The following is a 24206-nucleotide window of genomic DNA, read 5'->3' as shown; positions in this document are numbered from 1 at the left end:
GAATAAAAGGGCAGAGCAAACCAATTTCATCTGCTGATCCTTGCTGTGGTTGCTGTTATTGGGATTCCTTTTTACCAGATCCTGAAAGTAGAGGAGCACATGACTGTAGATCCACTGGCTGCAGACCAACAGTGTGTGTGTGTATGTATATATGTATGTATACTACACATGTAGTCCTTGTATTGACTAGTCACTTAGCTACCATTTGAAATTACACCATTCCCCCCCCCCCCCGGCAAAGGTACTTATGACCTGGTTCTGAAGTTCCGACACACACACACACACACACACACACACACACGTGGTCCCATGACTGCACTTGAGGTGCTTGGCAGTTGGGCCTCATTTAAGGCCATTTGCACTGTCCCACAGTCATGTGAAGCGATTTACATTTTTTTGCCAAAATCTGGTGTTTACACTGGTTTCTGGCAAAACCCAGCCGTAATGTGTTTGCTTAATGATCACGGTGTTGACCGTTGACCATAACAAAAGTAAAATTGGGCCAATCATGTGATGACTCACTTTATGACTGTCACAATGTATGACCATAATTGCCAGGCTTTATTATGGTTGTAAGTTAAGGTAATACATTAGGTACATTAAAAAAACAAAAATAAGTATTCTCTATTATAAACATCTGCTTAGCGTTCTGTAGTCTTGAAAAGTTTATGCAATAGTCTTCTAGGGACAGAGAGGATGGCCAACCTGAAATGAAGCAGCTGAAATGAAGTCTGTGTTATGTACCAATGCAAAACAGAGGGATATCTCTAGTTATTTAAAACTCCTTGTGTGTTTCAATTTAAATTAAGGTTATAGGAAGGCCAAGCTAAATATGCAGGTCTCTATTAAGGAACTCAACATCTGTGCTAAATAGATACACAAACAAGTGCGAGCATAATTCCTCAATCCCCCAAATTCACTTTTTATTACCTCATTAACATAAATACTGGATACCAACTCATTTAAATTTATTGTGCTCTCTCTGATATCACTTATATAGTCATAAAGCATTTTTATACAGAATGTATGGGATCCATCTTGCCACTGGGACACAAAAGACCACAAGAAAATCCAGACAATCCAGAGGCTCTCCATCTTGCAGTGGACGGCCTAGTAGCGGTTCAAATATGTCCAAGTGCGGTTGTAGTTGTAATCTAGAAGTTGCTCAACAGGTCCTGAAAAAGAAGCAATTTGTTTGAGATACTGTGTAAAGAAACCTCTGGCATTACTTAATAAGGTGGAAGAGAGGCGCTAGATCAGGGGTGCCCAACCTTGGCCACTTTATGACTTGTGGACTTCAACTCCCAGAATTCCACAAGTCATAAAGTGGCCAAGGTTGGGGAACCCTGCGCTAGATAGAAGTTTTACTTCTCTTCTATGAACAATTGTCAGATCAGATGTAACAACACATCTCTGTTCAAGGTTTCCAGGTAGCCTAACCCCTCTGAATATAAATTGGATTCAATAATACCTCAAAATCCAAGTCAGACATTTTGAAAGAAGCTGGCACTTGAGGGTGAGGAAGATTTTATCTCCCATTTCTCTGGAAACTGCCTTCAAAGAGGTTTGCTTTAAAGCTTCAGACCGAACCTTAACTGCACTGGATGATGGGGGAAATCACCAGCAGTTCTAAGTCACCTACCTATTCAGGTAGGTTTCAAGGCAAAGTTTTCCTGGGCTGACAGGTTAACATTTAAGAGTATAACTACAAGCAGATAGTTCATGTCGTAGGACAAATTTGATCTCAGAAATAACATTTTCACAAACATTCTTAGAGTCCAATTGCATTATGGCTGTCTTAAAGTGGGATTGTATGAAGAGTGGCGTGCAGATCTGGGATCATACTCAATTCAGTTTTGTCATAAATAATCAGAATATGATCTGGCAAAGTTAATCGGAAGCATTTTAAGCATACTAAATTAAACAACAGATTGTTTCCTCCTTCCTTAGCAATCACAACTCAAAGCATAACAACTTACCAACTCCTGCAACAACAGGACATCTGTCATACACGTATTTACTGCAGACATCCTGAACCATTTGGGTATTAATTTCCTAGATGACAGAAAAAAATAGATATACTTCCAGCAGAAAATTAAGACAATTTGCTAACTATATACACTGACTACCAACTAAAACGGTACATCACTGACGAAACTCAAATTGACATTGGTCTCATCTACTTGAGTATGTTCTAAGAATACAATATTTCTCTCCCAAAATACAGAAGACCTTCATAGATTATTTCCTTCGGTGATTACCTGAACCAGAAACCAGCACCCCACAAATTAGAACTCCTTGAACTTCATGAGAAACATCTCAAGGCCCCTAAGGATTTTTGCACGTTGCAAGGCAGGCTTCAGAATTGCAGAAAATTGACATATCTATGCTTGATTCTGTAGTACCGAGTAGAACGTTGTGTCCTGGCGTTTATCAAACAGTTACGCAAATAACTACCGCATCAACAGCAAGGACTACTATCTAGGAATGCAAGAAGGTTAGTAAAATTAAGCTCCCTCTTTCATCAAACAAAACACTAATACTTACAGAAATTCTGGCATCCCATTCTGCCAGAGGTATCCGACGACCATAGCTCAGTAGCTGGGTCGCAATACTCTTACACATTGGAGTAGTGCCTGCAAAATAAATAGTGAACTGTCAGTGGAATCATTAGGTATCTTTTCAAGATGTGAAGCAGATTCTACAATACACAAACAATACATATTGCTAATGAATAACATTCAAAAATTCTGTAGTCAGGAATTCCTTTTTTATATGACGTTACTAGTGTGCAAGCTTTGAAGTTCTTCAATGATATTACAAAAAGGCAGAAGATGAGAAAGAGTTGATGTTTGGGCCAGATGTTTGAGTCAACCACCTGTCTTTCAAAGCTAGTCTACAAAACAGAAATTGTGGACTGAATATTTTTTAGTGGTAGATATTATTACTATCAGGCTACACCTAGCACTGAGGGATAAAGACAATGGTTGCTTCCAACTCTGAAAACCCACCGTTTCCTGTTCCGTGGCAAAATGCGCAGAGAGCAGTAACAATGAAACCCCTTTTCCCAGTAACTTTGTACTACCAAACCCAGAAAGAAACTGTTGCTAGGTAGATCAGTGGTTCTCAACCTTTTTAATGCCGCGACCCCCAACCGGTCGTAAGTTGAGGACTAAACCGGTCGTAAGTCGAGGACTACCCAACAGGTCGTAAGTCGAGGACTTTCCCTGCCCGGGAGCGCCGCGCATGCGTTGTTCCGCCCCCTGCGCCGGCTGAGGCGTAGCTGGCAAGCGGCAGAGACGGAGCAGGCCGACCACCAGTTGGCCCAGCTCAAGGGAGGTAAGGCACCCGCTGGAAAAGGGGGAAAAATGGCGGACAGCCTTGCTTGGCGACCCCCGTGAAATGGTCGATCGACCCCAAATGGGGTCGCGACCCATAGGTTGAGAACCACTGAGGTAGATAAAAAGTTAATCAAGTCAAATTGGTCTACAATGTATTGCTTAATAGAGAGGTTCAAACTTTAAAACTGTATTTCTTCAACCTGCAGCAAATACTAGGTCAGTGGTGGCGAACCTATGGCACTGGTGCCAGAGGCGGCACTCAGAGCCCTCTCTGTGGGCACATGTGCCGTTGCCCCAGCCTTGCCTCCCCCCGCGACCCCACCAGCAGCCCCTCTGGAGGAGAGTCACCCCCAAGCGTGGCCCATGCGGAGCAGTGCAGCCAAGGACATGGCAGCCAGGTAGTGTAGACAAGGGGAGAGAGCGTGGCCACCATGGCGCTGCTGGGCTGCCTGGGCGATCTGCGGCGGGCCCTGGAGGCAGTGAGTGGCCCTGCAGGCAGGCGGGGTGGGGGCGGGACAGGGGGTGGAGCGGGGGCGGGGCCAGTTTTTGGGCACTCGGTCTCTAAAAGGTTCGCTATCACTGTACTAGGTGTAATCCTGCACCAATGATACCTGCCATTAACAAAATATTATTATTATATTTACATTTTCCATTTGGAGACTTAATTTCATGGCTGAAATAGTAAGCTTAGTCTTGTTTTTTCCTAATTTTGTAACAATTTGCTTGATAAATATTCAATACAAAAGCTTGTGTATACACTCCTACATTTTTATGAGTTCTAATACTATTCTGTGTGATACTGATTGGTCTTTATGAAGATATTACCCAACTACAGAGTTATGGATTGACACGGGAATGATTTCTTGTTGTGTCCTGTTCTGTAAATGATTTAAGGAGGCTAAGAACTTTGGTTTCTGGAAGCTTAGTTTTATTCTGTGCACATGAAGACTGTTTGAATTAAGTTATATCCATTCAAGAAGTAACTGAGCATCCAAAGTGTCTAAATGAAGAAGTTGGAAGTTGACTGACACGAATTTTACCTTAAGTTTATAACATCTGCAATGGTTTATATCATTTGAGTAATACGTGTCATTTCCCCACAAATTACATCATTTCTGGAAAGTCATGCCAATGATATTAGATGTAGTAAATTATACAGTTTGCATTATTTGTGTAGTCACAATATTATTTACATGTTATAAATTGCCACAATGACACGCTTATATATTTTGGAACATTTGGGAATAGTGTTGTCCCTTTCTCCAAGAAGTGTGCAAAAAGTGTGCATCTATATTTTTATACATGCATAAATCCATACAAAATACAATAGAAATTGAAGATAGCAAGCATTATCTTCAGAAACAGTATTCCATAGAAGAGTGTGAATGTCTTCTAATGGCTTTTGTAACATTTATGCATCATCTAAAAACAAAGTATGCTTCTGAAGTGCTGTTTCTGTTTTTTGAGAAACTGTCCTGATTGTTTGGAGCTAATAAGATAATTTTCTTTACAGTGGATGGTAGACTACAAAATTTTCTAGGGAGACTAACAGGTGTCTTCTACAAAGCCAAAAGGAATAGGAAGTTACACAACTCAAAAGAAGATAAGAGACCTGTAGAGTCTGGGCTTGCAGAAGGATCTTCATGTTTCATCTGCAGAACGGTTAATTTTAAATATTAAAATGGGCTGTCTTTCTGAGTGGCACAGAAGACAGACTAGCAAATGTTTTAAATAGAGGGGAGTTCAGAAAAAAATGTTACTTTTGTTACACTTTTCACAAGAAAGAAAAACCTGCTCAGGAGGTGTTAAAATTGAAACTGTGTAAGGAGACTTACCGTCTAGTTGGGCCACCAAGTTCCTTCTAAGAACTTTTTTGCCTCTCTCCAAGTCGTGTTCATGCAAATCCGTGCACATGCGCATCCTGTACAAGCATCAGAGTTGAAGAAAGATACTCATCAAATGTGATACATCTTTAAATAACACTTCCACTTTAGAAAACATATGCTTGTTGACAGCAATGAAGTCAGACTTGCTATTTTACATAAAAGATGAAGGAAGAAGATCACCACAATGTTTTATCTGTGTAGACATATAAAACAGAAAGGGTAGTATACTCGAGGGCTGATATTTAAATGAAAACTCTCTCTGTGGAGGCATAATAAATACAATTAGGTTCTAATATGGAAGTGGCAATACACTGTCTCATACTAGAAACTTTCAGAACAGGTTTTGAGATTATTTTGCTTCTACTTCACGTTTCCCATTTCCAAATATTTTTTTCATTAATCCTTGGAGAACTATCTCCTGAAGTCCATTTGCCACCCCATATAGCACGGTTTTCTTACAAAATAAAAATAACACAATAGAAATGAAACTATCCTTACCATTCATATCTTCCCCAATCACTTGAATGTAAAATACTGAAACGATCAGAGACAAAATAGAAACCAAAAAGTCCTGTATCAGAGTAGCAAATGTTGAAGGTCTGGAAACTTTGACAGAAGTTTTTCTCAGCAAAATCAGCAGCCATTTTGCTATACAGATTCTATAAACAGATAGGTATAATTTACTACGCAAAAATGCAAACATAACCAACAAAGTATTCCTTCACAGTCATTATATTTAAAATAGCTGTTATTCAGTTATATGAGTACATTAATCACCTAAGCCAGACACGTAACACAGCCTAAGTAAGTCATTGCAGAATATCTTAAACTTGGCATACAAAAAACCCTTGCCACAGAAGTCAGATACTATAATGCAGATCAGCACCTGTCCAACAAAACTGAATTCCTAGTAAAAATAAACTGAATGCAAAAAGGGACTTTAGTTAAACCAGAATATCAGCTATGCTATCCATCTGTAACATTAGGGAAATCAGATCAGCAGCAGATCACCAGATTTTCTGGACCAGGATGGCTTGCGGGGAGTTTGAACAAGGATTTCCCCTGAGAATTCCAGGGACAGTCAAGAAAAGAAATGGATCATCATATATGTCAACTCCAAGTTCTCACTCAAGGCACAAATTATCAGGTACTTCAGACATACAGTATTACGCAAAGACCCAGCTGTTCAGGAAAGGCTCTAATGCAGGGAAAGATGGTAGAAAAGAGAAGAAGAGGATGACCAACAGCAAGATGGATGGATTTAGCTACAATGGAGATGGGGGCACTACTCAAAGACTTGAAGGACCAGATTAGGGACAGATTGTCATGGAGAAAATCTATGCGGTTGCTAAGTGTCAACACTGACTTACTAATCAATCAAAACGAACGTGCCAATCATTGTGCCTTACCTTATTTCCACCAAAGGTAAGGTCATAGCGTCCTATGATTGAATTAGCTAACAGAAGGACAAGATTGTCTGGACTGTCCCAGCCAGGCCCCTCCACTGCGAAAGCAACATGAGCCAAAGGTAGTTCATCATCTCTGACTGTGACCTAAAAAGAATACGAGGCAAGGAAAGAGAATGAAAAGGTCAGTCATAGCTTTTTGCAAAAAGATAACATTTCCCCCTTTTAATCTATTAAACCAAAACCAAAACAGAGAATTCATGCTTTATTTTTAAAATATGTTCATCCCACTTTTTAAAAATTAGTGAACCTGGATTCAGAACGCGAGAGTGACTGTGATAATCATGAACATCCAGCCTTCTTATTGCTGTGATAGCTAAGAAAATTGTGCAGTGAATTTAACTGAAAAAAATGAGCATAAAACAGGGCCAACATTAATATCCTGACCTGCTTCAGCGCTAAATGTATTTCAGATGTAAACTATGTAGCTACTTCTCACAGAAGTGTTGAATAGCTAAAAATAGGAATACTGTGAGAGGAGACTATTCAAGGTCAGACACACATTTATTTAAATGATTTATATGGCTGCTCCTCTCTCAACAGTGACTCTGGACTGTGTACAAGGATTAAAGTAATAGCTACAACCAATAAACCATGATGCACAAGATAAAACAATACACCTCAATGACAAAAACCTACACCAGCAGCAGCACTTGCTTAACTTTCTGGTCAAAAGGCTTGGGGGAAAAAAAACAGAATTGCCAGATGCTCTTCACTACCACTTATTATGGTATATACCATAATACTATGGGCACTACTGTAGAGGGGTCCAACAAGATGACAGTTTAATAGGGAAGATCCAGAGTATACTCTCTTTGATAGATCTGGAGGGCCGAACAAAAAAAGTGGAGGAGCTGGTCCCACAAAGGGCCTGGCCCTATGCCATGTAGAGCTTTATAGATGATAAGCCTACAGGTGATAAGCATCACTGTGAATTAATAGTCAGAAGCCTACTGAAAGCCCTTCTGCTTGCAGAGCAGCAATGTGACATGACTGTAACAAGAAATGCCAAAATCTTTCCTTGCCACTGCATTCTGGTCAGTCCCACCTAGAGGGCATTACATTAATCAAAGTGGGAAATGACTTAAGCAATAGTCACCATGGGCAAGATCACAGTAAAGGCTGTCACAGGCAGAGTTAAGAAAAATCTCCAGAGCAGAAAATCATTAAAATCCACAGCCAACCAGTCTTGTCAGGGTGGGAGTCAAAGCTTTTCTCCCCATTCAGACCCTCCTGGCATTGGGAAAGGACACCAGGGGCATTGTGTGGTCAGCCCAGAGTGGAGATGTACTGTACAGCTGGGCATCATCAGCATATTCGTATTCAAGAAGCCACTTTAATAAAAATGATCTAAGTAGAATTTATATTGTATTATTTCCGTGTACATTTTATTTTATAACGCCGGGCCAGGAAGACTTTTACCTGACTCCCGCTGAAACGACTTCTGGATAAAATAGGTATGGTATCACCTTTGTAATTAAAAGAAACATTGCCAAAATGCTGCTGGGCGAGATCCACCAGTTCTTTATGAACAACATCTGGTGAAAAAAAAGGGAATGTGAGTAATGTTACTTCCAAGAGTGGCTGCTAAACAGAAATCTTTGCTAAACGGTTGCAAAACTATTCTCCAAATTGATACCAAATTAAAACATCCCCATATATGACTTTCTTGAACATTACCAGTGAAATCTCTCTGGATGATAGCCCTTTGAGAACAGGCCAGATCAGGAAACAGACTCTACAAGTTAGACCGTGATACAGGCAGTTGTAGCAGAAGCTTGAAAGTCCGTATTTTCTCTCCCCTCCCTCTTATGCCCCAGCAAATTACAGTCGATCCAGTCCAAGCTTCTTTCTCATTCTTTCTCTGTTTCTTGGGCTTAGTGCATATTTTCTGTAATTATTTCTGCAGAGTTTCTCATGGTCAACTCTGTGGCTCTCTACACTGGGCCCTTTGGTTCTATTGTCAAACTGTTCCCAGTATCAGGATTTCTTCTGCCTTCCTATAATTTTAATCCATTATTTGGGGTTTCTCCAGGAGAGCATTTTGGGCATGCACAGACTGTTCTGAGTAGAAATTTTGACATTGGCATTGACAAAATTATTGGGAAGGGGGTAGAAAATGGGGAAAATAGTTAAAAAGCCAAACGTGTAAGTGGTAGAGGGAGAGGCCACTCCCCTTAGCACAACCTATATCCCCCAGAGTTATCCATGCCCAATTTTTCCCAGTGCCTTGCTTCTGCCAGAACAGAAACAGGTATTTTCCACTTAGTTTAACTTTTAATGGGTAGATCTGACTCTATGTGCTTCCCTATCCTACCCATGTTGGTCTTTGCTTGTATCAGGTAGTCATGATTACAATCCTATAACAATCCTAGAACCAATTTATAAAAGATGGTCTTGTAACAACGCTAGTTTATACTAACCTCCAGCAGCTACCAGGATCATGCGAGGCGCTTTGAAATGAGTTTCCATGTATTCTGCTATATCCGCACGAGTCAATTTCCTAAAAGAAATGTAATGCTTTCAATAGTTTACAACTTGTAAAAAGTACGGTGTTGTGTTGAATGTGACATCCGTAAGGTTAGAATCATACTCTTTTTTATTTTTTAAACATGTATGTTATTTACTATAATCTAGGCTGGGCAGCATATTGAAATCAAAAGGGAAATCGTTCTTTCGAATGTCCAAGGGTGCTCTTTAAATCAACCGTCTTCTTTACATTGTGCTGCATCTGTGTAGAACAGTCATGAAATCACTGAAAAAGACACAGTAGCTTTATGAAGCTGCCAGGAGATCCAAAATGCCACCTTGCTCTTCTGTCCAAGATAGCAGCTGGAACTGGAGTTGATTTTTTGATTTGGGAAAGGTTTCAACTTTGTATTATGTTGGTTCTAATGTTGGATTTATTAATGTTTTGCTTCTTTTATGTACGCTAGCTCCCGGCCCTGATAGGATTTTTCTCCTTAAATGTGTCTTAGAAACATTATACATAAGCCATCAGGTGTCTCTCAGTTTTATACCAACTTCAGCAATATGAGGATAATACCGAACTAATTTCAGAAATGCTAAGGGAGGGGAAAAAAAACCACAATTACTTAAAACAAAGTTAGAGTGTCTTCCTCACATATCCTCTCAGAGCAGTCTTACCCGTTTGATGCACACATATGTTGACCATGTAACAGCAGACATTTCCATAGATGTATATGAAATCTGAGTAATTAATTTAAACAGTAATCATGCCTGGAGAGGACCAGGTTCTTGCAAAGCTCTTTTATCTCATTTTGCAGAAGGAACTGAGATGGAGGAGAAAAGATGAGGGGGATATGAGTCTGCACTGAGTAAGGAACTGCAACTGTGCAACTGTACATGTGTGCATGAATGGGGAAATTAAAAGTATAAAATACAGGGCTGGAAGACAGAGAGGATCTTATGCTAGTGAGTCTGGACTGGGAAAGAGCGTCAAAAGCAAATTAAGGGTTCTTAGCTGTAGATTTTTAAGAGTGGTTTCTGAGTGCTTAAGGCAAAGTTTGAGAACCTCTGCTTTAAAGGATTACACTAATAATGATTTAGCTCAAGCTCTAGTTTAAAACAATAAAACTTATTTCACTCTTGCATATAACACAAAAAAGCCATTCAAGCACTCCTGGTGACTTACTTCCTTTTTAAAAAAAAAAAACTGGTGAAAAAAGCCAAGCAACAGCTTATTAAGGGTCATAGCATCTATAGTACATGTGTATATGTGTGCATATAAGTTATCTACAGCAGAGGTCTCCAACCTTTTGGGCACCAGGGACCGGTTCCGTGGAGAGAGGTCTTTCCACAGACTGGAGAGTGCATGGTTTTGTGTGCTACCTGCATCCCGCAGATGGCGCTTTGCTTGTTTGTGCAGACTGGTTGCTGACATGCTGTAGACCGGTACCGGTCCAGGGACCAGGGGTTGGGGACCCCTGATCTACAGGCAATATTTTATAATTATGCCTTAGCCATATGGGTATTAGCATAAGATCCAATACATTGGATTTAAATTAAGACACTTCCTTCTATCCAGGACATGGCTTATAAGCGACACTTGATCAGAGTCCGCAGTATTGTCTGGGACGCTACACATCCTCTCCATGATTGGTTTTCTTTGTTACCTTCTGGGAGGAGGCTTCGCAGAACTTGAAGCAGAACAACTAGATTCTGTAATAGCTTTAAATCACATATAGTATCAACTTTATTAACTCTCAAGACCCTTTTTTCCACTATGTATTCTAAAGGGTATATGATTAATGTGTGTGTGTGTGTGTGTTTATTCTTTTGACAGCAAGCATCAGAATTTCATTTTTTAATGTGTGCCAGTGTGTTCACAGAAAAATGTGACAATAAAGGTTACCTTATCTTTATCTTAATCTCACCTTCAGTCTTATCTAGAAATAAACAACTACAACCAATCCATAAAGAATACCCTGCATATAACAACTGTGAAACACCAGGTGAGATCTTCTCCTACTAATCTTTTTCAATTACAGGCCTCTCTCTAAAGTTTAACAGGTTACTTCCATACTTTTAAAAAAATAATTATTTTGAATTCTGTTCTAGATTTTTTAAAAAAATTAAACTGTCAATGTTTTTTTAATCTACTTCCCCACCCTACTCCCGCCAGTCATAATTTATGTAGACAATTTTTTAAATACACAGAACACATATACATTTACTTTAACTACTAAGCAATATTTTCTTGGAAGCCAAAAAATAGCAGTAAGCAATCAGAACTGTTTATTTCAGACCTGTATCACAATGATTACACTAGGCATAGCTGACTTGATACTGCTAGAGCAGTGAAGGCAAACCTTTCAAGCTTGGCATGTCAAAAATTCGGAATATGCCTAACTTGACTCTTGGACCTCCAGTTGTCCTAGTGCCACCACTGCCACTCAGAAAGGCCACCTCATGCTGTTCCCCAAGGGGCACAAGCCTTGGAAATTGGTGCAATTGCCCCATGAAAGCTTCCCAGAAAATTGTGAGAGAACAGAGTGTTCTTTTAAGAATAATTGTTCTCAGTTGTTGGCAAATGTTGCCTAGTCATCCAAAAAGTAGTGGTGTATCACCTTTGACATGTATATCATAGGTTCACTAACACTAGTTTAGACTCAGTTTCCCTAATGTATACTGTAGTAATTAAGATAAAGGGCTGTTATTTTTCTCTGCAATATTATTTGGACATTGTTCTTTAGACATCTGCAACCCAAATAATCTCGTATATATCTCCCCGTTTATTTCAGTTAACCGACTGAAAACAAAACCTCTATGTCTTAATCATATCACTTCTGTTCAACTCACTTTATATTTGCTGTTGTCCCTTCAGCTGTCTGGGCCAAAGCTGTGCCTTGATAAGCCGAAGCATGAAGATAGTCAAAGAGCACATCAGACAAACAAGAATCGGATTCTTTCATCTCCTGAAGGATGACATTCCGCTCCTTCTCAATCTGAGACTCTTCCAAGCTGCAGTTCTGTGTTATTTCAGCCAGAATCTCAATTGCTAAAAAAGACATGCTATTTGAATCATCAAGTCATGTTACATTAAAAAGGTACCCTTGACATTCTGGGATGAGGGGAAAAAAACCCTATAGAGCATTTATGGCATTGCAAGGCACGGCCAATATCAACCCTTTTGTATCTTCTGCCCATAAATGAATTCCCCTCCTAGCCTACTAATTGTCTACTTCTTCTGCAATACTTTCATTTTGAACTACAACCACCCATCTCCTTTGCTTCAGATGACAACTGCTATGAATGTATAAATTAGTATTATTATTGATGGAAGAGAATCACAATAGTAATGGAAGAGAATAATACTATTACTACTAGTGTTCAATGAAAGCACAAATGCATACAAAGCAGTTCTGTCAAACTCATAGACAATTACATTACCTTTTGGCAAATCTTTGGGTAGAATTTTCATATAGAAGGCTGTTTTTTCACGAGAGTAGTAGCTGTCAAGATGTGCACCAATGCTTTCCACTTCCTTTTCAAATTGGGCGTGAGGGTATTTATTTGTGCCCTAATAAAACATCAACAATCATTGCTGTGTTTAGGACTCTAGTGTCTGCAGCAATTTCAGAATTTATGAAGTTCATATTATTGCAAGGATTTTCTTTCTATATGATCTATGACAGGCCACATCAGCTAAGTTAGAATACAAGCTCCGGTTTAAAAGAAGACTACCTTGAGGTGGCATATGGTGAGATGGTCTTACATTCATTCTAATAGACAAATTCAAAGAATCAAAATTCTGGTTTTCAACCAATAAGATGTCCCATCAAGCTAATTAACTTCCTCACTGAGAAAATAGGGAGAGGAATATGAGTTTGGGAGGAAATTCAAGAAGACATCCCTAACAAGTATTACCCCCAAGTGGCATAGCTAGATTGAGCAGAAAACAAGAAGAAATAAAAACTTTTCTAAATGCATCTACTGTATTCTTAAGAAGCAGAAGTGAAGGAACATGATTCTGCAGTCTTGATCTGCTATGACAGGTTTGTGTTCTTGCACAGATGAAGTCAGAAAGGCCAAAGCTCAAAATGAATTGTAATTGATAAAAGATGCTAGAACTATCTTTTATATCTAGTCTTCAAATCAGTTGTTGACTCCTGGAGACAACCTGGACCAGGTACTCTTTTACAATATCTCTATTTTCTTTAAATTCTTGCATATGACGAATCCTATTTGATAAAATAATTTAAATGTATTTATTTGTTAGCTGAAAATGATACAAGAATTTTAGTTCTTTCATTTTTAAAAAAAACCTGTAAGCTGAACAAATAATATATCTATATAGTAGTTTTTGTTCCTTAATCTTTTTCATTTAAATATAATTCAGCTGGTTAGAGAGACATAAATTTAAATTTTAGAGTATCAGGACATACAGTGCACTGACAAAGTTACCTAGTTTGGTAATGAAATGTCTACAAGAATATCACCAAGCTCAGACAGCACCAAGACTCCACACCATGAAATTTTTTAGGAATAAGAATGCCCTAAATAAGTTTAAATCAAAATGGAAAGCAACATAATGACCGAGTCTGTTTCTGAAATATAGAAATCCTGTTAAAATTTCTCTGGATTCAGAGCAGTAGGTAACACACATGTAGGAAGCAGTATTATTGAATCATACTGCACCTCACCTTGAAAGCCAGGTGTTCAATAAAGTTCCCAACTCCATTATTCTTCTCCGTTTCATAACGACTTCCTAATTTAAGCCATACTCCTACCTGATAAAAAAAGAATTGATGAAACATATTAAAAATCAGACCAGCGTTATAGGAAGTAGTCTGATATTGTATTTTATGTATTTTAATTTTTGTACTGTTTTAATTTTTATTTTTAGTTTGCTACCCAGAGTCACCTGAGATGGGCAGGTATACAAATTGAATGAATTATAATAGACCATTGAAAGCAACAACTTTAATTGCACAGATAATAATTATACCTTTAAATCCCTATCTTTCTATCTTGCAATTTAAGTAACTTTCCTTAATTTGGTTAGAAATATAGAAACTGCATGTCAATACCGACAGTTTTTTTCTAGTCAATAAATCAAAATCTAAGCAGAGGCTGAAAGTAACACCAGAATTTAGCCTAAAAGCAAAGTGCAATAAAACAAGGTATGCCTGCAGTTGTTTTGATATTCTACACTGAAAAGATCCCTTCAATGAAGTAAGCAATTCTGCTGAGAAAGATCTGTGCTAGCAGAAATTTCAAAGTAACCTGAAGCATATTACAATTCACAACATAAAATTGCAAGTCCAGCTGAGCTTTATAACTGCTCTAACTGAACTGAAAATTAATTATGGACTACACTGACTCAATAGTTAGACATTAAGAAAGGAAAAGCAGGAATGGTAGCCATCTGCAAGATAACAACCAAGCTCAGAAAACACCAAGAATCCAACATAGTGACCATATTTCAAAAATCTGTCTGCTATTTTGGCCTTTCTATTGTGGAATCTCTGTCTTCTCTGAAATAAAAATGCAGATTATATTTCTCTGAATAGCTTCGAAGCAATAAAAGACTCACTTTGGAGTCTGCTATTCACTAAGTTGGTTTTAGGACTTTTCTTTCAGTTTTTAAGGAAAGTTATTCTCTATTGGAAATATGTAAATATAATCAGTCTAGCCACCTATGCTTCTGATAAAGCAAGCTGCAGCTTAAGAAAACTTATGCCTTTTAGTAAAAGGTTTTACTACATTCCTTCCATTAAAAAATATCAAACCTGAATTGAATAGGTACCCAATGGAAATAACAGGGATTCGAACATTTTTCAGAAAACCAAATTAAAACTTACTGTACACGTAGGGTGGTTTGAGTTTTCTGATGCTATTTGTAGGCCATTGTCTAAAGTAGTAACCTCAGTCTGAGGAAGATTAGATAGCACATTAGCATAGGTCGCAGTGCTTCCTCTTTTCACCAAGCCCTGCAAGGATAGCTAAAAAAATGTTTCTTATTTAATACAATATAAAAGAACAAACACATGCACTAAAATTATAGAATACCTATAACAAATTGTATTTTATTCTGAGGTTATATAGTTCAATTTCAAGTGTCTTGATTTGTGTAAGTTGTGACCCAAATCAAGAATAAGCAAATGTTTTTTTAAAAAAATCAGGCACCAAACTCTATGGAAAAGGAATACACTAACTAAACATTAATAGCATGCAAATATATGAGATTTCAGAAGCTATCAAATAAACTGCACTTATATCAAAAACTCATATATTCAGAATGACTTTGGGAAGAAAATTAATGAATCTTTGAACACAATCTAATATTTCTCTGAGGAACAAGAGAGACAATTGGAAAATAATTTTAGTACACATCTTCCTGAAGCAAACTATCATGAAATTCACTTCACAATGCAGAATAATTTATATAATCAATTTAATACAAGAATATTACAATTAATGCTTTCAAAACACAGATCTGTGTTTCCAAATTGACAGCCAAAGTAGAATATGAACAATAACCAATAAAAACAAATTTGCAATTTCTGATTTTTGACATAACTGCTGATACTTTCCAAATAAAATAATCACAAAGCAATTACGCCTAGGGCTCTAATGTAGGCTAAAATATTAACAAAGCTTATATGTCTGAGTTTGGGTTCATACAATGTGCTAAAATGATGCTCATTCGTTTGAATAACTAAAGCCATATTGTCTAGATTCAAACCAAACATACAGATTCTACTTTACAGTATGCTGTGTGAATGTTGCATACAGTACAAATAGTTCTACGATTCCCTAACAAGATTTACATCCCAGTTTTCAAATCAGTAACATTTCCATATATTCCTTAACAGTTCCTTGATAGCAGTTGCAACTTTTTTCAGCCAGAACTGGGTGACCAGTAATGGCTGAATTAAAAGGGGCAGAGATTTTGTTATTATCCATTGCAGCTAAATTTCTACTTACTGTATCGGTTCAAAAACTTAGGGCTTTGGTCAGAAATATGTGGCAATTAGGCCTGAATTCAGCAGCAGAACAAAATAAGGCAGCATATAGAGAAATATTAATTTAAGATACTCGGAGATAACAAGTTCTTTGGTTGTTTCCTCATATGTCCAATTCACCCACTTGAGCTTTCATTTTCATATGGTTGAAATCGTAAAACACCAGCAGAAACTTACAATTGTCCCATATTGTAGACAACAGTAACTTCCTTGAACATAGTAGTTGCACTGCAGCAACTTTTCCCCCTTGTCCTTTCTGCATCCCCAACAGCCTACTAGATTTGAGCTGCTGTCTTTTAGAAGTCATCCTGATTTTAATAGGCCGGATTTAATATTGCTATCCAATATTAGAATATAAATGAACAATAACGGTCAAGAGCTGGTATGCAGGCTAACGGGCCGAAAACATTTGGAAACAAGGTGCTCCAAGCCCTGCCATTCTACTACTCAGCTGCCAAAACAAGCCGCGCAACGTGCTGGCGAGAGAAGGCGGGGATGCTTCATCCTTAGTCGGGGGCGAAGGACGGAGCAGACGGGCTGAGCCTTCGGCCCTTGTTCAGTGGCTCTGATTGATCGCGATCTGCTCGGTCCGCGACAAGCTCAAACGTGTAAATCAGGGGTCCTCAACCTTGGCAACTTTAAGACTTGTGGACTTCAACTCCCAGAATTCCTCAGCCAGCTTTGCTGGCTGAGGAATTCTGGGAGTTGAAGTCCACAAGTCTTAAAGTTGCCAAGGTTGAGGACCCCTGGTGTAAATAAAGGCTCTCCGCAATACCTCCAAAAGGATAAAGCTGGAGCAGAAAGGTCGGGACGAGCCTCAAAGGGCATCAATATCTGCTGGTGTTTTGGCTGAGAACGCCCATTATTCGGACCGGGCTGGACCGGACCGAGGAAGCGATTCCACCGACCGAGCCCGACAGGCTTTTCCTTGCTATGACCTTCGCGGACGGTGAAGGAGGCGACGCAGAGCCTGGCGGACTTCGCCGTCTTCCCCAGGGGTCTGCTTTCCCCTAGGCACCCCACCCCCGCCGCACGCTCCTTTGCCAGGGATCCAACCGGGCACGGACTCACCGGTGCGTACGAGCCCCGAAGAAGAGCCCGGTTAGCAACAGATCCCAGAGCCCGGTACACCGACGCCGACGCCATCTTGCCCCTGACAGGAAACGGCGCCTGCGTACTTTTTGAGTCAAGAAAGGCGCATGCGCGGAGTTCTAAAGGGGAAGGAGGAAACCCGGTGGTCGTAATGACTGCGATGGGAGCGTCCCAGTTTGCGCTCCAAAGGCGGCTCTTGAGCCGGCTTTGTCTGCGTCTTTTTCAGGGTCTTCCGGATTCTTGCAGCCCAGCTACGGTAGTCCAGTGAAATAATAGAAAATACTTGCAGCTCGGGTTTTTGTATTTTGCCAGTGGTTTGCTCTCCAAGCTTGTTTCAAAAAAACCAAGAAACTAAATTGAAACAAGCTTGGAGAGCAAACCACTGCCAAAACAGTAATAATAATAATAATAATAATAATAATAATTTAATTTATATACCGCCCTTCTCCCGTAGGACTCAGGGCGGTGCACAGCATATTAAAACAGATACAAACAAAATACATCAAAAAACAAAAAACCCCCATAAAACCAAATTAAAAGCCAAATATTGGAAGCTGTGTGTCAATTAAAATTTTCTTAAAATCATCCCTACCNGAGGGTGGGGGCACCCACAGAGAAGGCCCTCCCCCTGGGGGTCGCCAGCCTACATTGCTTGGCCGATGGCACCCTGAGGAGGCCCGCTCTGTGGGAGCGTACCGGTCTATGGGAGGGAATCTGTGGCAGAAGGCGGTCTCGGAGGTAGCCAGGTCCAATGCCATGGAGCGCTTTAAAGGTGGTAACTAACACCTTAAAGTAGTACTACCAAGATCGTTCCCCCTTAGAATTAAGCAAAAGCAGAGACGCAAATCTATCAATGGCTATAATTCTTTGGTACTGTAGCTCTTGACCTTGGTGTCCCAATGAGATCGGTGGCATTTTGAATGAGAAAGCAAAGTGGAGTAGTATTCAATGTTAAATCAGAAGTTGATAATATCTAGGACAGTGATGGTGAACCTTTTAGAGACCAAGTGCCCAAACTGCAACCTAAAACCTACTTATTTATCATTGGGTGCCAGGTGGGCATGGCCCACTGGGTGGGTGTGGCTGTGGTGGTCATGGCAGACTTTATGGGTATGGCCAAGGTGGGCATGGTCACTGCTATGTTGCTTGGGGGGAGGGACGCCTGTGGGGACTGGGCAGGGTTGGGGGAGATCCAGGAGGTCTCTGGCAGGTGGGACTATGGGCAGGAGGCTCATCCTGCGGGGTGAGGCAAGGCAGGGTGGGGGTGCCATTGTCGCAGGGCAAGGTGAGACAGGGGCCGGAGTGGCTGCTGCCTGACACCGTCGCACCCTGGGGCTCCCCAGCTCACCGCCAGCAGTTCAGAGAAGCCACCTCTGAGCTGGATGGCCGGCCAACAGCTGAGGAGGTGATGTAGTGGGTCATGCCCGGGAAAAGGAGAACATGCGAGGCCAGGAGGGATGGAATGAGGGGAGGGGAACCAGCCGTGCTGGGATGCATCCGGCCACATGGGACCTTGGCAAGTTAGCGGGCGGCTGGTTGAAGAGGGACAGTTGCCATCTGCGGGGCATGGCGCACGTGCCCACAGAGATTGCTCTGAGTGCTGCCTCTGGCACTCCTGATCTAGGAGTTCTCCTCCCCCCCAAAAAGCAGAAAAGGTCAAGAAAGACGTGATTGGCTCCCTCTTGCTAGCCCAGATTACATTTTTAATGATTTTTTTTAAATTTATTTTTTAAAATAGTCTTCCGTGTTATTTACATACATATGGTATATTTAAAAACAGGTTGCTTTATCTGGGCTGCGAAAATTTGGATGACTGCTGGATGGCAGCAGAGTAATACAGAAAACAAAAGTTTTGCTGCCCCTTAACAGTTGTTCAGGTTCTGTTACCTATATATAGCAGATCTACTCAGTACCAAACAATAGTTCTGAGACACTTTCCTATAAGACAATGTGATTTATTGTGTCCAACAAGTAGAACTGAGCATGAATGCTTCAAAGAAACTCACGAGTCCTAAGGCAGGAATTTGGCAGTTGAACTGACAGTCACTTTTACTACGAAATTTCCCACTGCTTACAATTTTTGAAGTTTCTGCTCAAATTTGGCTGCAGTTTGAGCGCAACACTGACCCAATGTTTCCAGATGATCAGATTCATTCATTGCTGTACCACTGTTCGATTAAGTATGGCTTGTTCAATATAACTGGCTGGGTTTCCACAATATGCTAAGCTATAAACCATGCTTTACCAGCCACAGCTGCTACATTCACTTAACCTTAAATAAACATGGCTGCGACTCCATTTCTACATGTTTGATTGACTGCTGGAACTCGCCAATTATTTGCTAAGCAATACGGTATTGACAATGCAAGCAAGGGCTTGTGGTTTTAGTTTCAAAAGAAAGAAAATTACTTGCAGACAGATAGAAGAGGAAAAAAAGACAAAATGTAAATTGTTGTAATTTCAGTATCTATACAGTATTTATCAAGTAATATCCCGGGTCCTCATACCCTTTCCTTATAAATCTTTTATTATTTTGTCTCTGGATTTACTTGTTGAAAAAAAATCAAAGTGATCTCAAGAATTTTCTCCTGAAAATCCACCATGGATCTATTTGCAATACTCTACAGGGGTGTCAAACTGCCGGCCCGCGGGCTGGATGCGTCATGGAGAAACCACGCCCACCCCATTGCAAGCAATGGAAAAAAAGTTCGCGATACGTCGCGACGCATCACGTGACGTTGCGAGTTTGAAACCCCTGCTCTACAGTAATGAAACCCCTGCTCTACAGTAATGTTTTTCTATCTCAGCCACTTTATGGATGAATTTCAAGTCCCAGAATTCTCAACCTCTTTTTTATGTAATGGTGACCAGAACTGAATGCATTATTCCAAGTGTGGGCTTACCAAGGCAGTATATAGCAGTACTAATACTTCACATGATTTTGATATTATTCATCTGTTGATGCATCCTAGGAATGCATTTGCTTTTTTGCAGCACACTGCTGGCTCATTCTTAACTGGTTGTCCACTAGGTCTAGGACTCCTAGATTCCTCTCACAGTTACTACTGTTAAGCCAGGAACCACCTACTCTATATCTTTGCAATTGGTTTTTCTTGCCTAAGTGTAAAACCTTACTTTTCTTGCTATGGAATATTTTCAAAATATTTTCACACAGAAGCTTCTTTGCAGTCTTCATTCTTCACCACAAACTACCAGTCAGGCAAATTATGTTTTGTCATCCACAGCCTTGGGAAAAATAGTGGCATTGTAGTTCATTGTCAACTTCCCAGAGTTCCTTCAAGGCAAGATGGACAGAAAAAAATTTAATAATAAAAAATAAATAAGGAGAGACAATGGTCAGGGTTTGAAATACATGAGGAATCTAAGAGGCAGTTTTCCAGAGCCCATCCTATTCATTATCAATGTTCTTCTGAGGGAAGAATCTCCTGCAGATGTGCAGAATCAAATCAGCATATGTATATCTCCTGCAGATGTGCAGAATCAAATCAGCATATGTATATCTCAGACTCCAGGAATCTTATTTTTTCTGGAACCAGTGTCATTATAGTTAATGTACATGAATTCCACTTTCACAACACATGGCAGCAGCATTCTCAGTTATGAAAAGCTACAATAGTCCTTATTTAGTGGCCACAATTGAGACCAGCAGCTTGGTCCTTGCGTGAAGTAAATGCTAAATAAAACTGTGTCTTTGCTGATCTCACTTCAGCTTTCCTTTGCTTTACAGACCTGTGAAGATTGTAAATGTGAGGATTGGTTGTAAAGTTATTTTTAATCAGTGTTGCAACTGTGAACAGTCGCTACACAAAGTAGTCACTAAATGAGGACTAGCTGTACTGACTTCTGGGATAGTGAATAATTCACTGTGAGCAACAGACAAGTGATGTTACACTGGCATATCAAGGCATGCCCATTACTGGACCAATTGAAGCTTCTGGGTAGTTTTCAAGGGAGCTCCATATACTATGGTATCCATTACAGCAGTCAAGCTGTGTGATGACTAGGGCTTAAGTGATTGTCTAAAGCACCCCAATCTAGGAAAGGGCTATACATTTTATATATAATCTGGTGATCTGAAATTTTTTTCTCTTTTATAGGTCTTTATTGGTAGGTGTGTATTTGCATATAAGCAAGCTGGCTGCCCAAATAAAAACAGTTCCTTACCATCAACTGTGTAACAAAGCTAAAGCTGTGTAACAAAGCTAAAGCTATACAGGGAATAAACCCAGCAGTCCTTGCAGTTACTAATAAAGGAGAGTATTTGTAGCTCAGGATTGACATGCGGGGTTCTTGGTGGTCTCTGAGCGTGCTTGTTTTCTTGCAGATGTTTCATTATCCAAACTAGGTAACATCATCAGTGCTAGTGTATCAGTGTAGCACTGATGATGTTACCTAGTTTGGGTAATGAAACGTCTGCAAGAAAACAAGCAAACGCAGAGAGCACCAAGGACCCCTCAGAAACAAAATTATTTATCAGCAATAATGTAACCAGTCAGTTCTACACATATACACACTGAAAAAGAATCGGGGGCAATTCTGGCATCAGAAATGACAATTTCCAAAAACATTTGGAGAAACCTGCATCTTCAGACTTTCTGTTACTGATTTGTACGTGTATTCATCATCTCACCAGACCATAATTCTGTTTCTGCAGGGCCCCTACTTGTAGAACAGCAGTACTTAGAAGACATGAGTGGGAAGGTGAGGCGTCTCCTCTTGCAAGCCACAGCCTTTAAAAACAGTGCAAATTCCTATTATGGCTCTCCTTAGTCTTCTCATTTGTAAGCTTATCAAAAAAGGATAGAGCAACCCTCAATAAAAGAAAGCAAGCAAGCCCAACTTTGGTTTTATATTTTCCCACATCCGTCCACTGATGGTTAAGTGTGTGTGTGTGTGTGTGTGTGTGTGTATACATGTGTCTCTGCTGGTCTTTGTTGACAACTATTGCTGCTGTTTTTGCTGTAATAAAATCACATGAAGTGTTAGTACTACTTTATGATGCCGTGGTAAGACCACACTCGAAATACTGCATCCAGTTTTGGTTGCTACAATATAAAAAAGTTATCGAGACTCTGAAAAGAGTGCAGAGAAGAGCCACAAAGATGATTAGGGGGCTGGAGGCTAAAGATTTGAAGAACAGTTGCAGGAATTGGGTATGTCTAGTGGAGTGAAAAGAACGACCAGGGGCAACATGATAGCAGTGTTCCAATATTTGAGTGGCTGCCGCAAAGAAGAGGGAGTCAAGCTATTCTCCAAAGCCCCTGAAGGCAGGACAAGAAGCAATGGATGGAAACTAACAAAAGAGAGAAGCAACCTAGAACTAAGGAGAAACTTCCTGACAGTTAGAACAATTAACCAGTGGAACAACCTGCCTCCAGAAGCTGTGAATGCTCCAACACTGGAAGTTTTTAAGAAAAGACTGGACAACCATTTGTCTGAAATGGTATAGGATTTCCTGCTTGAGCAGGGTGTTGGACTGGAAGACCTTCAAGGCCTCTTCCAACTCTGTTATTCTGTTATTCTGAATGATATACTGTATGCATCTATTCCTAGAATAATTTTTGAAAAGTATCTGTCCTTTCTGCAGTTGTACACTAGAGGGTGGTGGTTTTCTTTCTTCTGCCAATTCCTAACCTTCTATCCATATTTTAGATGAGTTGTGGCTATTATGTAATGAGCAGGAAATAAGACTTGTGTAAGACTGAATATTCTTAAGCCTCAACTTTAGGAAACAGTTGTGTTTGAATTGATTAAATGCCAACGAGTAGTTTTTGATCCTAGCAACCACGTAGATTTTCTCCACAAGGATCTGTCTTCTCAGGTCTTCTAACATTACACCTATTGCCACTGTAACGTAGTCCATCCACCTTGCTGCTGGTCATCCTCCCCCCCCCTTTCCTTCCACCTTTCCCAGCATCAGGACCTTTTCCAGATAGCTGGATCTTCACATAATGTGTCTAAAATAGGATAATTTGAATCTGGTCATTTATGCTTTGAGTAAGAACTCTCGATTGATTTGTCTGATGAGCCATTTGTTTGGGTTTGGTTCTCCCCCCCCCCCCCGCTATCTGTAGTATTCTCAAAAGTCTTCTCCAACACCAATGTTCAAAGGTATCAATGTTTTTCCTATCCTGCTACTTCAAAGTGCAACTTTTGCTTCCACGAAGTGTCTCAGGGACTATCATGAGTAGTACTATTCTCATCTTTGTAAGTATAGAGACATCATATTTGAATACTTTTTCTAAGGCCTTCATGGCTGCTGTACAGTACCAAGTGTTAATTTGCAGCATATTTCTTGACAGTTTGGTCCTTTACTGTTGATGGTTGATCCTAAAAGGCAGAAGCTAGCCACCACTGAGGAATCTTCATTGCCAATTTTAAGGTGGTTAATCTACCTGTTGTCATTAGTTTGGTCTTTTTTATATTTAATTTTAGTTCAGGAACTTGCAAATCCTTTGCCTTTTTAGCTATCAGGACAGTGTCATCAGCATAGTGCAGTTTATTGATGTTCCTTCCTCCAATTTTAAAAACGCAAACATCTTTCAATTCATCTTCCCTTAATATCTATTCAGTGCAGGAAGTCTGTGCCTAACTGCTATACCTGGCACAAGGATTTCCGTTGCTAAGTGAAGGAGTCATGAGGTAAAACATCACGTAACCACATCACTTGGTGACGGCACTTCTGGTAGTCCCAGATGGGGTAGTTAGGCCAGGACCAGGCCACCATTAGGCAAGGGCCTCAGACTTCTCCTGCCTGCTGTGCTCACCTCCACTTCAACTTTAAAACTTAAAAAACAGTTTATTTATATCTCTTCTCATAACAGATAGTATTCAGTGTCAAAGGAGACTATAGGAGCCAGAAACTGAGGACCACCTTGAGAAAGTTATCAAAATACAACATTTGTAGTA

General features: G+C 40.0%; 1 protein-coding gene across 1 annotated transcript; it reads right to left on the bottom strand.

Annotated features, from left to right (window-relative positions):
• Positions 1-898: 898 nt before the first annotated feature.
• On the bottom strand, positions 899-17341 carry LOC107295486 (cytochrome b-c1 complex subunit 1, mitochondrial). Its single transcript, XM_015824802.1, has 13 exons — positions 17256-17341; positions 15021-15161; positions 13860-13946; positions 12607-12736; positions 12016-12214; positions 9117-9196; positions 8116-8231; positions 6637-6780; positions 5726-5886; positions 5177-5262; positions 2548-2636; positions 1980-2055; positions 899-1175 (listed from the first exon to the last, which is right to left on the bottom strand). The coding sequence occupies exons 1-13, from the start codon at positions 17328-17330 to the stop codon at positions 1111-1113; spliced, it is 1449 nt and encodes a 482-aa protein (XP_015680288.1). The 5' UTR covers positions 17331-17341; the 3' UTR covers positions 899-1110.
• Between the last annotated feature and the right edge of the window lie 6865 nt (positions 17342-24206).

Source organism: Protobothrops mucrosquamatus, unplaced genomic scaffold, assembly GCF_001527695.2.
Source record: "Protobothrops mucrosquamatus isolate PMUCROS unplaced genomic scaffold, P.Mucros_1.0 scaffold2358, whole genome shotgun sequence".
In the NCBI taxonomy this organism is placed as follows: domain Eukaryota; kingdom Metazoa; phylum Chordata; class Lepidosauria; order Squamata; family Viperidae; genus Protobothrops; species Protobothrops mucrosquamatus.
The sequence above is the reverse complement of the archived record's forward strand: the minus strand, read 5'-3'. Positions and strand labels throughout refer to the sequence as shown.